General features: G+C 42.7%; 1 protein-coding gene across 1 annotated transcript in view; it reads left to right on the forward strand.

Annotated features, from left to right (window-relative positions):
• KISS1R (KISS1 receptor) overlaps window positions 1-16,484 on the forward strand; it is a 79,182-nt gene that overhangs the window by 21,983 nt on the left and 40,715 nt on the right. Inside the window, exon 2 of the mRNA XM_069964462.1 lies at window positions 12,268-12,392. Coding sequence (XP_069820563.1) covers window positions 12,268-12,392 — 125 coding nt within the window. The remainder of the gene's footprint in view (window positions 1-12,267; window positions 12,393-16,484) is intronic.

Genomic DNA, 16,484 nt, shown 5'->3' on the forward strand with positions numbered 1-16,484 from the left:
TATTCATATAAATGACTGCAGTACGCTATGTCTGTTTCGGGGACAACCCCCGTTGTCAAACTCTTGACAAAGGGGATTGTCTCCAAATCGGACATAGGGTCATTTATCCATCCAGAGAGTGAGAGTTTCTAAGGACTGAGAATACCGTCCAGCATTGCAGCCGCAGTGCGAAGATTGGATACCTGATGTCCTCTTCACTGTGGTGACTTGCTTTATACTTTTCATGCTTGTTATATTCATGTGAATAATTTTTCAAATACAAGAAGAGAATTATTTTGCAACTGAGAGTTGTCTGTCCTGCTTTATATGAATATTGGATTCCAAGTTGGGCGTCTCGGTTTCAGGACGGAGTCAAACAGTGCGATTAGGCACTAGTCTAAATACGTTTTTGTGTATGAAGTGTAACAACCCAAAGTGTGAATACACAAATACAGGTGTGGCAACATTGTTGTTCTGAAATTTAGAGTATAAGTGTAAAAACATGCGCATTGCCTGTAGACATGATCCAATTTGCCAAAGTTCGGGTTCGTATGAACCTGAACTATCGGCTTCTGATTCCTGCTGTCTGCAGCCTCCATAAACAGGGTGGATACAGCGTAAGGACCGCCCTGTTCACGGAGGCTGCAGACAGCGGTAATCAGAAGCAGATAGTTCAGGTTCATACGAACCCGAACTTCGGCCAATTCGCTCATCTCTAATTGCCTGTCAACACTGCCGAAACAGTTCCAGAGATCAGGAGCTTGTACATACTGGCCAATATGATGGGAACGCAACATCACTGAGCTGAGGAACAAGGTCGCAAACGAGCATATTAGTATCTCGTCTTGGCGTTCTCTTTACCATTTCCACTTTGATAAAGCTAGGGGATCATAGCGAAATATGTCAGGAGGCATGGAATAACTTTTAACCTTAGCCACCAGGTTGGGTATCAAATCACTGAGACAGTTAGAGCCAGCACTGCCACTTATCTACAGCTTAGCTAATAGGATCTCTATATACAGTGGTTTGCAATAAATTAGAATATCAACAAATTTTGTTTTTCAGTATTTCAATTCAAAAAGTGATCTCATATATTCTATAGAGGTATTACATACAGAGCGAACTTTTTTAAGCGTTTATTTCTGTTACAGTTGATGATTATGGATTACAGCCAAGAAAAACCCAAAAGTCAGTATTTCAGAAAATTTGAATAATTAACCCAAAACACCTGCAGTGGCTTCCTAAGTGTTATAAAAGGTCCCTTAGACTGGTTCAGTATGTAACACAATCATGGGTAAGACTGCTGATGTCCAGAAGGCAGTCATTCACACACTCCACAAGGAGGGTAAGCCCCAAAAGCTGGCTGCTAAAGAAGCTGGCTGTTCTCAGAGTGCTGTATCAAAGCATATTAATGGAAAGTTGAGTGGAAGGAAAAAGTGTGGTAGAAAAAGGTGCACAAGCAATCGGCAGAACCTTAGTCTTAACAGGATTGTAACGAAAATGCCATTCAAAAATTTGGGAGAGATTCAGAAAGAGTGGACTGCTGCTGGATTCAGTGCTTCCAAAGTCACCACATACAGATGTCTGCAGGACATGGGCTGCAAGTGTTGAATTCCATGTGTCAAGCCACTCCTGAGCAATAAACAACGTCAGAAGCGTCTTATCTGGGCCAAGGAAAAGAAGAACTGGACTGTTGATCAGTGGTCCAAGGTGCTGTTTTAGATGAAAGTAAATCTAGCATTTCATTTGGAAATTAAGGTCCCAGAGTCTGGAGGAAGATTGGAGAGGCACACAATCCAAGCTGCTTGAGGTCTATTGTGAAGTTTCCACAATCAGTGATGGTTTGGGGAGCCATGTCATCTGCTGGTGTTGGTTTACTGTGTTTCATCAACACCAAAGTCAACGCTGCCGTCTACCAGGAAATTTAGAGAACCTCATGCTTCCCTGTGCTGAAAAGATTTTTGGAGATGGAATTTTCATCTTCCAGCAGGATTTGGCACCTGTCCACACTGCCAAAAGTACCAATACCTGGTTTACTAACTACAGCATCACTGTGCTTGATTGGCCAGCAAACTCCCCAGACCTTAACCCCATAGACCCAACAATGCAGACGAGCTGAAGGCCGCTATTAAAGCAACCTGGGCTTCAATAACACCTTTGCAGTGCCATCAGCTGATCGCCTCCATGTCACGCCGCATTGATGTTGTCATTCATGCAAAAGGTGCTCCCACCAAGTATTGAGGGCATTTACTGTACAGACTTTTCATCTGGTCGACATTTCTATGTTAAAAACATTTTTTTCAGTTGGTTTTATATAATATTAAAATTTTCTGAAATACTGACTTTTGGATTTTTCTTGGCTGTAATCCATAATCATTAACTTTAACAGAAATAAACGTTTGAAAAAGTTCACTCTGTAAAATGACTCTATAGAATATATGAGGTCACTTTTTGAATTGAATTACTGAAAAAAAATTTGTTGATATTCTAATTTATTGCAAACCAGTGTACATTCCTGTCATTAAGAAGAGGTAGGAAGTATACATGATCGAAGCGCTGGAAAATTCACTTAGGCTGGGTTCACAGTGCGTTTTTGCAATCCGGTCAACGTATCAGTTCTTAATTGGTTACTTTTAACAGACAGAAAAACGTAGTCAACACTACTTTGTGTCCATTTAAAAAAACATATAGGTTTTGATCCATTTTTTTTTTCTATAATGGAAGTAAATGGGAAAACGGATCCCAACGGATGACACATAATAGTATCCGTTTTTTCCATAAAACGTATATGTTAAACGGATTGCAAAAACGCAGTGTGAACCCAGCCTAAGTAAAATTTGTGAAATTCACCCCAAATTCACAAATATTTGTGAATGGAACCTAAACGAACCGCACTAAAACATATTTTCATTTCAGTTTTGCTTTTGTAAATGAAAAATAACAAACTGTAAACTAAAATGACAGTATGGGGATCGTGTCTAATGCATAATACCAAAAGTCATTTTAGTTTATATTTACTTAAAGGGGTTATCCAGTGCTATAAAAACATGGCCACATTCTTTCAGAGACAACACCATTCTTGTCTCTAGTTCAGGTGTGGTTTGCAATTAGGCTCCATTCACTTCAAAGTAACTGAGCAGCAAAACCCCGCCCAAGCTGGAGACAAGACAGGGGCTGTCTCTGGAAGAATGGCCATGTTTTTGTAGCGCTGGATAACCCCTTTAATACAGAATATTTTCGGCCCAATTTTGCTATTTTTCCTTTACAAAATCAAAACTGAAATGAACATATACTAAAAATATGAAAAAAAAAAAAATCATTTCTCTCTCTTTGGGTAGTGGAAGGGAAGAACTTGCCAGCCTAGGTCATGTAAGTAGCCTCAGAACAAGCATGGAGCATTTGTCAGCAGGGATGGGTATCTTTATGCTGGGATTGCTGGCCTAAGGAAGCAAAGTTCAGAAACACTTACAAAGGTAATGATTGGGGCTATTCACTGACAGCCGTGCTGTGAATTAGGATCAGTCACTACAGAAGACGGAGACGCTGAACACCTAGGAGAAGCCTGTATCCAGAAGGGTGAGAGGTGCATCAAACTCACTTTGAAAATTCCCCTACCATTAAAGAGGTAGTGCGGCATTTAAAAAATATTCACTAAATAACACACATTACAAAGTTATACAACTTTGTAATGTGTGTTATGTAAGTGAATGGCCCCCTTCCCCATGTCCTCCCACCCCCGGAATTGTTGGTGCATTATACTCACCAGATTACTGTCGACCCCGGCCGCCATTTTGGGTCGAACAACATCATCTTCGGGAGGCCAGACAGCTCCAGCCGCCCCTCATGCCGCCCCCCCCTCTGCCACGTAATCAGCTGCTCAGCCACGATTGGCTGAGCATAACTGTCATCCGGAAGATGACGTCGTTCGACCCAAAATGGCGGCAAGGGTCAACAGTAATCTGATGAGTATACTGCCCCACACTTCCGGAGAAGGGGGCCATTCCGTGTGACACACGTTACAAGGCTGTGTTCACACTACGTAAAACTACGGCCGTAGTTCTCGCTGCAGAACTACGGCCGTAGTTTTGAGGGGTGGAACATAACCCTATTTTCAATGGGATCCCGGACAGAGCGTACACACATCGTATGCGCTCCGGATCACATGTGGCGCCGGAAAAAACTGACATGTCAGTTTTCTGCTTCCGGAATTCACTAAATTCTAGCTGCAGAAGGACCTGTCAGTTCACACAGTGAAGCAAGCGGCTCCGGCCGCTTGCTTCACTGTGGGCTATGGGAAGCTCTGACGCGGGCGCACGTTGATGCGCCCGCATCAGAGCTCCGCGGCCGGAAAGATCAACCGGCCGGTATTTACATCCGTGTGAACATAGCCCAGAGTTGTATAACTTTGTAATGTGTGTTATTAAGTGAATCATTTTTAAATGCCGCACTACCCCTTTAAGAATCTTTATCTTAGGGAATTCATTTAAGTGATTTTGCCTCCTGCCTGCTGCTAACTGATTTGTACAGTCATTTCATTCATAAATATACCGGAAATTCCTAATTACAGATACATTTATGAATGAAATCATATATTTTTTTACACTGTTAGTATATTTTCGTTTAAGTTTTGCCTTTGTAAACGAAAAATAGCAAAATTCCAACGAAAATATTCTGTATTAAGTAAATATAAACTTTTAGTTTATAGTTAGTAGTAAACGTTTTACTACTGTACCTCCAGATGGTAACTTTAAGTCCGGACACGCAGTGTACATATAGCACACCAAATGCAGTGCTATGAACAGTTGGGAACACTAGCCCAATCTGGCACTACAGCAGTGATACAATCAGGGCCAGCCTTAGAGAAGATGACGCCCTGTGCGGAACTTGCTTATATGCTAATTAGCGGGTTCGGAGCATTTGGAACGTTCCCCATGTTCCCGGAGCGACCGCTCGGGCCGCCTAGCCTGCCCCCTTTAGGCCCGCCCACTATGCATATTCATATATGCATAGTTAGGCCGCTTTTTACGACGCATGTGCAGGAAGCAGCCCGTAATAAGTGGCCTTACTATCCATATAAATGAATATGCATAGTGGGCGGGCCGGGAGGGGGCAGGCTAGGCGGCCCGAGCGGGTGCTCCGGGAGCATGGGAAACGCCCCAGATGCTCCAAACCCGCTAATTAGCATATCAATTAGTGGAAAACAACAGTGTAACGGACCCCACAGGAATAAGAAGGACACCCCGGGAATCCTGAGGTAAATAGTGGCTGCTTTAAGAGCACACTCTAAGTATCCACACACAGTTTAATGCCCTCAATGCTATCTTACAACATTGTTGACAATAAATATTACCACCATACAGTGGCTACATATTGCCTCCATCCTGCAACTGAACAAAACAGACAGACATTACCAATGATACCATTACATAATACTGCCACACCATGACCACTATTACTACAGACCTTATAAGAGAGTGCAGTTACATCCAGTGACTTACAGGAGGCGTCTTCCCTGATCAGAGTCGTTCACTTTTTCTTTTTCTCTCCATTTTGCCTGGGCCATCTTGCATTCCTCTCCTGGCCATGAATCCTCTCTCCAGAAACATTTTAGGCTACTTGTTCCAGCACATATAATAGTTAGATCCCCTGTGCCCCTATATAGTAGTCTGACCCCTCTGTGAAGCCCTTATATAGTAGGTGGCCCCCTCTGTGAAGTTTTTATATAGTAGGTGCCCCCCCCCTTCTGTGCCATCCCCTATAGTAATGCCCCCCGGCTCCTATAGTTAGTGGCCCCATGTGCTCTCCTTATATTAATGCCCCCCCCCCCCCCGGTGTGCTCCCTTTATAGTAATTCCCCCCGTTTGCTTTCCCCATAGTAATGTGTAACCAAGATGTTATACCCACACCATAGCGACCGGGGTCATAGTTTCTCAAGCCACAGCAAGGTGCCAGTTTGAAGGCTGAGATGCCCTGTGACATATACCTGCAGGCACAGTCTACTCTACAGCATTTGTTGCGACGGTACCAATTACACCTCTTCTGTACTTGAATTTATTGGACATTGACGGGTACCTATAGCCCCATTATCTAAAATACTAAAAGTGCCCCGTTAGGAGCACTGTCCCACCCCCAGAGCGTGCTGGCTAGGCTCTTGATTCTAATTTGCATAATAACTATTCTTATTAGGAGTTTAAAAAAAAAAAAAGAGGAAAGACATAAAAAGGTTGAATTAGAAAGCACAAACAATGCAGGGGAAATCTGCCAGCAAACTAATAGCACTGGTGTTTTGAGTTCAATTCTACCCAACAGCACCAAAAAGTTTTCACCCACATTGAAAAAACATACAAAATACTATCAGTATTGATCCAAATAGCAAGATTTTGTCCATTGTCCATTGCTATTGTGAGATTCAGTATTTAGCTTATCTGAATCTCCTAAATTATGTTTTGTCAATCCTAGGATACCTACAGTATTATGAGGCCTATTCAGTGTCAATATACAATGGAGCTAGCTTCTTTATAGCTTAGAAAACAACATTCAATATGAAAGTGCCAGACTATTTCATGTTGTCATATAAGAGAGTATTGTTCAAAGATGAACTTAAATTCAGACACCATGTTTTAGAAGAGAAAAAATCAATAAAATATCAACAAAATGCATGTAAGATTGTAAAAGTGGGAAATATATGGGACACAAACATTGTATGTATTTCCATTTACTAATACAGTTCACTGAATGATTATAGTCCTAGTTCTCAGAAGAGCTGTAATTTAAAGTTTCTGGCGCCTGATACTAAATTTATATTGGGACCCCTAAATTTACATGCACTTTGAAGTACAGTTATCATCATCTGTGGCAGCGCACAGAAAAAATTATTTCAGTAGTAACACAGTCCTGAAATACTCAATGCAGTGGCATCCCACCACAGGCCTAATAAGCATAGTATGGTCATAATGGTAGCATAATAATCATGGTATAGATACAATAAATACAGTGATATTATCGTACAGACATACCATACAGTACTGTGGAAAAAGAGGAATCTGTGACCACCCTTTGCCCTCCAAACAGATATTCTCTTTCCTAATTTTCTCTATGTGACCAAGACTGAAATGACATATCAATCAATAAAGCAGATCATAGACCAGATCCCTAAATTAAAGGGTGGGGCTCTGACCACTTGGACCACTGACTTTCATTTTGATGAATGGTAGGGTTTACAGTGATTGATAGATATACAGTAGATAACTGTAAACAATATACACAAACATGAGGAGCAGGAAGGTCATTATGCATAATTTTCAGGCCTTGTCATATGGGGTGGGAGCCCATGCCTTGTACTGCAGGGTTATCTATCCCAAAGAAATCTGTAGACCTGTAGTTCCCCTTGTGCATAAGCGCATGTGGATGTTAATAAAAGTACAGGCCAAAATGTGTTGCAATTAATAAATGATATACCAGTCGAAGCTGTGGTATTGTGTTCCACTGGTCAGATCACTGAGGAGTACTCTTCCCGTGCGCTTATCCACAAGGAGAACTACAGGTCTACTCATCTCTTTGTAATCTATCTTCACATTTAGGTGTTTAAGCAGAGGGATAGGGAACCCAGTGTCAATTATTAGCACCTCAAAAAAATGATCATGGGCTATAACTGAGTTGCCATAACTGGTAGGAGCCAGTGGCCTCCAAGCTTGCCATTTATGTATTGATATTAAGTCATGGCTGTCAGTTTACTACTAACATGAAATAATGCTTTGCAATCACTGTGAGATTCCTTAGTGGGACTAAATAAATACCAAACCGCTAGTACCATCCATTTAATGCGCCTGGTGCCGTGGTTAGAGCAAAAAAATTATCTTTTAATCTGTAGCAGGCAAGTCAAACTGGTGCGGCCTAGAGCATCCTTGCCCCAGGTCTGCTATACCTCTCCTATCTTCTTCCCCACCCTCCTCATCATTAGGAACACCCCCAGGCAGGATTTCTTCTATTCATCACCTTGTCTAAACTGCACCTGGGCTGTAGCTACACAGGTGCAGTTTAGACAAGCCATAAATAGAAATCTTCCATGGGCAGGAGGAGGTTGGGGAGGAAGAAAGGAGAGGTGTCACAGACCTGAACCAATGACACTGTAGGCCACAACAGTTTGACTTGCCCTCACATTTTGCCCTCTAACCAAGGCACCAGGCGCATTCTAAGGCTGGGTTCACACGCTGTAACTGTGCGGCTGTATTTTTTATGCGGCTGTAAATGTGCGGGTGAAACTACTGCCGTGGGAAAAAATAGACATGCGGCTCAAAACATACGGTCATTTACTTGGAAATCTGGTTCAACTAAAAATAACAAATAAAATGTTAAGAAAGTGATGGAAACACCTCTGGATGCATCTGGGAAAGCAGGGAAACAGTTTACATGAATCGCTATTACCGGGGTTTGCGATCCTCTGCACTATAGCCGATGTCTCTCATGGTTAATATATTGAATTAATAAAACACATTTTCTTTGTAATAAAGTCCCTTTTATTGTTCAATAATTAAATGTAAACGATTCCATCATTTTGCAATTAAATATACTGTTAAAATAAATATATATAAATAAATGTATATTTATATATATATTTATTTTTTGACAGTATATTTAATTGCACAATGATGGATTCGTTAGAATTAAATTATTGAACAAAGAAACTGTATTTATTTAAACGAAAATGTGTTTTCTTAATTAAATATTAATTAGTACAGGAAGCTCTATAAGCCGTTAATTCATATTGCCGGCAAAAGAGCTTTCTGTACTAATCATCACTTTACTGTAATTAAAACATCAAATGTTTCTTCTAATTATATTATCACAATAGCATTATTAGAAGAAACATTTAGAATTATATGTGCGCTCAGCTGATTGGCTGTTCGGCTGAACGCACATATAATGAGCCGGTCCGCAGTACAGTGACTTCATTGTGCTGCGGACCAGCGAAGAGGACACATCGGGGTGAGTATAGAGCTCTCCCCACCCCCTCCCCGGCACTGCACCCCTCCCAGCAAGGAAGGGGGGTCACTTAACCCCTTCCTTGCTGGGATGGGTGCAGTCTGACATCAGTCTGGCCCCCAGGGGGTTAAGGGGGATACGATACATCCTCCCTTAACCCCTTGGGGGCCAGACTGTAAGCAGCGATCTGTAAAGATGCTGCATACTGTAAGGTGCACAACACCGCTCACAATGATGGGTGTTGTGCTCCTGTTTGTGTGTTTTTTGTGTGTTTCTCCCTTTTTGTTTTTCAGATATCGGTATCCTGGGGATTACGTCGGATTCCATGGACTACGTCGATGACCAGCGGTTGTTCTTTGAATTTTTTTTAATAAAATGGTCAATGAGGGGTATGGGGGTGTTTTTATTTGAATAAAAAAATTTGTAAACTTGTGTCTTGTCTTTATTTCTTTACTTTATAGACTTAGTAGTGGAAGCCGTCTAATAGACGGAATCCATTACTAAGTTGGGGCCTAGTGTTAGCCGGTATAAAATGGCTAACACTAACCCCCTATTATTACCCCAGTACCCAATGCCACCAGGGGTACTGGGAAGAGCCGGGTGCCAGTGGTCCCGGAGCGTCAAAATTGGCGCTCCTGGACCGGGCGGCAGCTGGCTGGTAAGATTTAGGCTGGGGAGGGCCTAAAACAATGGCTCTTCCCACCCTGGGGTTACCAGGCTGCTGTCGTTTGGTTTTTAACCCGGCTGGTTATAAAAATAGGGGGGACCCTATGCGTTTTTTTTTAAATAAATAAATAATTAAAAAAAACCACATAGGGTCCCCCCTATTTTTATAACCAGCCGGGTTAAAAACCAAACGACAGCAGCCTGGTAACCCCAGGGTGGGAAGAGCCATTGGTTTAGGCCCTCCCCAGCCTAAACCCTTACCAGCCTGCTGCCGCCCGGTCCAGGAGCGCCAATATTGACGCTCCGGGACCACTGGCACCCGGCTCTTCCCAGTACTCCTGGTGGCATTGGGTACTGGGGTAATAATAGGGGGTTAGTGTTAGCCATTTTATACCGGCTAACACTAGGCCCCAACTTAGTAATGGATTCCGTCTATTAGACGGCTTCCACTACTAAGTCTATAAAGTAAAGAAATAAAGACAAGACACAAGTTTACAAATTTTTTTATTCAAATAAAAACACCCCCACACCCCTCATTGATCATTTTATTAAAAAAAATTCAAAGAACAACCGCTGGTCATCGACGTAGTCCATGGAATCCGACGTAATCCCCAGGATACCGATATCTGAAAAACAAAAAGGGAGAAACACACAAAAAACACACAAACAGGAGCACAACACCCATCATTGTGAGCGATGTTGTGCTCCTTACAGTATGCAGCATCTTTACAGATCGCTGCTTACAGTCTGGCCCCCAAGGGGTTAAGGGAGGATGTATTGCATCCCCCTTAACCCCTTGGGGGCCAGACTGATGTCAGACTGCACCCATCCCAGCAAGGAAGGGGTTAAGTGACCCCCCTTCCTTGCTGGGAGGGGTGCAGTGCTGGGGAGGGGGTGGGGAGAGCTCTATACTCACCCCGATGTGTCCTCTTCGCTGGTCCGCAGCACAATGAAGTCACTGTGCTGCGGACCGGCTCATTATATGTGCGCTCAGCCGAACAGCCAATCAGCTGAGCGCACATATAATTCTAAATGTTTCTTCTAATAATGCTATTGTCATAACATAATTAGAAGAAACATTTGATGTTTTCATTAAAGTAAAGTGATGATTAGTACAGAATGCTCTATTGCCGGCAATATGAATTAACGGCTTATAGAGCTTCCTGTACTAATTAATATTTAATTAATAAAACACATTTTCGTTTAAATAAATTCAGTTTCGTTGGTCAATAATTTAATTCTAACGAATCCATCATTGTGCAATTCAATATACTGTCAAAAAATAAATATATAGATAAATATACATTTATTTATATATCTATTTTTTTTAACAGTATATTAATTGCAAAATGATGGATTCGTTAGAAATAAATTATTGATCAACGAAAGTGTCTTGATTACAAAGAAAATGTGTTTGATTAATTTAATATATTAACTATTAGAGGCATCGGCATTCGGCATCATTGCCGGCTATTTTTGAAGTACTCCGTACGGACCGCCTGTCAATCCTCGGCCGCATGTTCAGCCGCAAACAATGGTCTTGTTCATTTTTTACGGGTCCGTTTACGATAGGGCCGTAGATTCAGAGATAGTGTGCACTGTGCAGCCGCATATCCTATACTTCCAAGCATACACACGAACCACCAAAAATACCGCCGCACAATTACAGCCGCAAATACAGCCGCACTCTTACAACGTGTGAACCGAGCCCCCAAGACACGACAAGTAAGGATTTACTCTCATCAAATGGATGGTACTAGTGGTTTGGTGGGTAATGGTGATGATGAAACCTGTAGTTTTTCCTCTTGGCAATATCAATAATTAATAAGCTTCTTGGCTTTAGACTTCCATATGTTGTACTAACTCAGTCTTTGATGAGCTGACTCCTGTTAATCTCCTCAGTATCTTCATAAGTTGATAGTCCCCTCTGTTAATGATGTTAAAGCTACCACTGCTACACTTAACTAGTCAGGGAATTCTTGTCACTACTTCCTCTTATGGAAAGCTCAGAATAGAATAGAAGCTTAGAATAGCTTTGCCCACTTTCTGGATGTTTCTCCTGGCTAGTGTAATACACTAAGGAGGCAGTTGGTGTTAGTGCTATCTAAGTCCCTGGAGGTGGTGTGTGAAAATGAAAGTAAGGACCTGTCTGTATGGTAGCCCCTTTCTATAATGCATAGTGAAACATTTACATATTAATAAACTATATGTATAATATGTACTGTTTTAGTGTCATTTTGTGCCATTTTGGTTGGTGATGTGCCCCGGGATTTTTTAAGTATAAAAAGTGTGCCGTGGCTCAAAAAAGGTTGAAAATCACTGCTTCAGTACACTGCAAGAGCATTACATTTTTAAAACCACTTTGTCTCTAAAAATGTTTTTATTTATGAAAAGTGTTAAAACCCCCACTTTATTACAGTAATCTTGGCGACCTATAAAACAAATGTTATTTTCATTATGTTATTTTACCATATGGTACATGTCATCATAATATACGTGACTGCAACCCCCCCCCCCCCCAAAAAAAAAAAAAAACTCAGATAATCAATACATTATATCTACACCAACATGGTTTTACTGCTCAAATATGACTCAACATGCAAAAGGGTCTAACATTTACCACTTTTCTTTTTTTGACAGCTAACCTGGCAACCACTGATATAATATTTTTAGTGTGCTGTGTGCCTATCACCGCTGCTTTGTATCCTCTTCCTGGGTGGATATTTGGGGAATTTATGTGCAAGTTTGTTAACTATATCCAACAGGTAGGTGTTTAAAACAGCAAAAAAAAATTTTGCTTATGTTATTTATGTACACAGTGATCCAACATTTTGTTATTAAGCTATTATAAGTAAGATATTTAGAAACAAATATTTGTACTCGCTTATTGGATTCTGTGTGTTGTTATATAATATTCCATCAGGTGTTTTATGTGGGAGTTATTCTGCCTTTTATATGTCTTCAAGGGGAACCTGTGATCATTTGTATGCTGCCCGAACCACAAGTCATCAGGAAAATTCCTGTCACTTTCAATCCACCCTACCAGTCTTGACTGATAGATCTCTCCTTGCTTGGGTATAGGGAGAGTTCTATCAATTAGAGCAATGGCGGATTATAATGTGGGAAGTTTGGGTGGCCGCCCAAGGCCCGAGGCTCCGGGGGGCCCATGCCACGCCGCCCACATTATAATCCCGCTGCGGCCCGGCCCCCCCCTCGCCACTGCAGGCTCTTGTGACCGCAAGCATTGTTTTGCTTGCGGTCACAAGAGTCCTGCTCTTACTGTCCCCCGGCCGTTGCACAGCTGACGGAGGTGTCCCGTCCTATCCCCGGCAGCGTGCGCAACAGAGAGCTCCCTGTGCGCTTGTGGCTGTGACTTTCGGTGCACGGGGAGCTCTGTGATGCGCGCGCTGCCGGGGAATAGGACGGGACACCTCGGGCAGCTGCGCAACAGCCGGGGACAGACGGAGCCTGCAGGACAGGAGAGGATCGGCGGGGGAACGGGTTGTAAGGTGAGTTTTTTTTTTTCAAATCTGCCTACATGGAGGGGGGGAAAAGAGGGGGGACCATCTATAAGAGGTGGGGGGAAAGAGGGGGGACCATCTATAAGGGGGGGAAAGAGGGGGACCATCTATAAGAGGGGGGAAAAGAGGGGGACCATCTATAAGAGGGGGGGAAGAGGGGGGACCATCTATAAGAGGGGGGTAAAAGAGGGGTACCATCTATAAGAGGGGGGGAAAGAGGGGGACCATCTATAAGAGGGGGTGAAAAGAGGGGGACCATCTATAAGAGGGGGGAAAAGAGGGGGACCATCTATAAGAGGGGGGGGAAAGAGGGGGACCATCTATAAGGGGGGAAGAGGGGGACCATCTCCTATAGGATTAGCACCCTCCTCTCCTGACATCCTCTGTGCTGCTGTGACCTCCCCTATAAGATCAGCACCCTCCTCTCCTGACATCCTCTGTGACTGCTGGGACGCTGTGACCTCCCCTATAAGATCCGCCCCCTCCTGACATCCTTTGTGCTGCTGGGACCTCTCCAATAAGATCAGCACCCTCCTCTCCTGATATCCTCTGTGCTGCTGGGACCTCTCCTATAGGATTAGCACCCTCCACTCCTGACATCCTCTGTGCTGCTGTGACCTCCCCTATAAGATCAGCACCCTCCTCTCCTGACATCCTCTGTAACTGCTGGGACGCTGTGACCTCCCCTATAAGATCAGCCCCCTCCTTTCCTGACATCCTTTGTGCTGCTGGGACCTCTCCTATAAGATCAGCACCCTCCTCTCCTGATATCCTCTGTGCTGCTGGGACCTCTCCTATAGGATTAGCACCCTCCACTCCTGACATCCTCTGTGCTGCTGTGACCCTGTGACCTCCCCTATAAGATCAGCCCCCTCCTCTCCTAAAACCAAGTGGCAATATGTTTATTGGGGGCAGTGGAGGTGGGGTGGACAATTCTTACTGGGAGCAGCAAGGGACCAAACATTATGTTTATTGGGGCCAGCAGGGAGGGGAGGCAGGCAGTGTTTATTGGGGACAGCGGGGGGGGGGGGGGGGGGCAGTAGCGGAGTATAATGTGGGCGGATTGCCCGGGGGGGGCAGGTTGGGTGGACAGCCCGGGGCCCAGGGTACATTTAATCTGCCACTGAATTAGAGGCATACAAAGATACAGAAAGGCTGCATACCTCAATGTTTAACCCTTTTCCCTTTTACAGCCCATTTAAACACAAAGCCATAATGCAGCTTTGTGCATAAAGTCTATGGGGGAGATTTATGAAAGGGTGTAAATATACTCCTGGTGTAAACTGCCCACAGTAGCCAATCATAGCTCAGATTTTAGCTCTGGTAAAAAAAAGAGGAGCTGTGATTGGTTGCTGTGGGCAGTTTACACCAGGTGTATATTTACACCCTTTCATAAATCTCCCTCTATAACTTAAAGGGGCTGTCCAGCGAAAATCTTTTCCTTTCAAATCAACTGGTTTCAGAAAGTTTTATATATTTGTAATTTACTTCTATTAAAAAAATCTTAAGTTTTCCCATACTTATCAGCTGCTGTACGCCCCGCAGAAGTGGTGTATTCTTACCAGTAAAGGAAAAAACACTAGAGCATAGGAATAGTGTAATCCCAGGTGCAACTCTCTATGAATAAGAACCAATGATTTCACATACAATGAACACAGAAATACAGTAGGAGCTGCTGCTAATCCACCAACCTGTCACCTGCAAAACAACACACAGCAACTCACTCCAGCGTAAAAAAAAACAAACAAAAAAAAACAAAAAAACGACAAAGCGACAACACCTGGATATCTTGAAGCACTAGCGGCAGTTCAGACTTGGCAGGAGATGGTCCGTGGCAGCAGTGTGTATCATGAGGATCTCAGTTTACATGTGTTAAAGTCCATATGTTATATTGCAGGGGAGCCAATTAAGAGGCTCAAGGAGCAGAATCCTGGTTATGGGCACGCTCCAGCCAGTAGCATGTTCCAAAAAACTGGTAACTGATTTTAAATGCTTGAAGATAAAGAAAATCAAGAAACAATAGAAATAAAAACAATGGAGAAAAAATGTAGGAAGCCTTGGTTATCTGCACACTCACAGAGAAGGCAGTCATTTGATTGACTATTTGAGCTGTGACACTCTGTACTGGCCGGGACTTCCTGTGTTTAGTCTCTTTTTTTTTTTCAACCAGCACAAGACTAAAAAGCTCTCTTCCGGAGACTGAACCTAGATACAAGTAAGTATAGCTTTGTTTTCAGCATGGTTACTAAAAGAAATAATGTAAATTGCAAACTTGCTTTATTTCACATCTACTGTTGATTTAGGTTTCAAAAGTTACAACGACAGTGGCACTTTTATATAAAGGCTTAATATAAAGGGAACCAATCGCCTAAAAAAAAATTGTAACACTATTAATTCCCCCTAATCCACCCCCTAACACACTTTGGAAATGTATAATAATATTATAATAATAATAATAGCATTATAATCCACCCTCTAACACACTTTGGAAATGTATCTGTATAGCCTGGCTGCTTGCCAGGTGTACCCCGAAAACGTACTTATTTCAAGCCTCGTGCTGTGTGCAACTAGCACTGACATATTAGCCTCAGTTTACATGAGCAGTACAGCTGTGCCCTATTTTAACTGTAAGGCTACGTTCACACAGAGCAAAAGGGGCGGATTACACGAGGAAATATTTCTGCCTGAAATCAACTGACGCTGAATTTCGAGCAGAATATAAGCAGAATATAAGCAGAATCCCTGCGTATTCCGCTAGGAAAGTGTTCAGCTCGTAATCAGCTCTTGACAAATTCAGCGCGGAATACTCAAGGAATCCACGCTGAATCCGCATGCATTCAGTGCTGAAATTCAGCGAGTATTTGGCGAGTAAACTAGACTATACCAGAATATATACTAGAATCCTCCTCCCCCCCTTTTTTCCCCATTTCCGCACTGATTCAGCGCGTAATTTCCGCTTGTATTACGCTTGTATTCCACGCGTATTCCGCGCTGAAACAGAAAATATGAGCCCCATTGGTTTGTATAGGCTTCCGCTAGCGGAAGAATGAACATGTTCATTCTTCTGGCGGAAAGCGGATTAGTTCAGTGCGGAAATTCCACCGTGTGAACTGCAGAGCAGAATTTCCATTCAATGGAAATTAGCTCTGCACCTATTTTAACGGCTGAAATTTCAGCGCAGAAATTCAGCTGCTTTTGCTCTGTGTGAACGAGCCCTAATGAAATTTCTTTTGTTTTTTTTCTTCAAGTTTGCACTAGGAGTGGACTGTGATAAATGTGCCCTTAAATGTTTTTAAATATAATAAAATATTTACTGTACAAATTAAGTCATACAAG

Source organism: Dendropsophus ebraccatus, chromosome 3 (genome assembly GCF_027789765.1).
Source record: "Dendropsophus ebraccatus isolate aDenEbr1 chromosome 3, aDenEbr1.pat, whole genome shotgun sequence".
Lineage (NCBI taxonomy): Eukaryota > Metazoa > Chordata > Amphibia > Anura > Hylidae > Dendropsophus > Dendropsophus ebraccatus.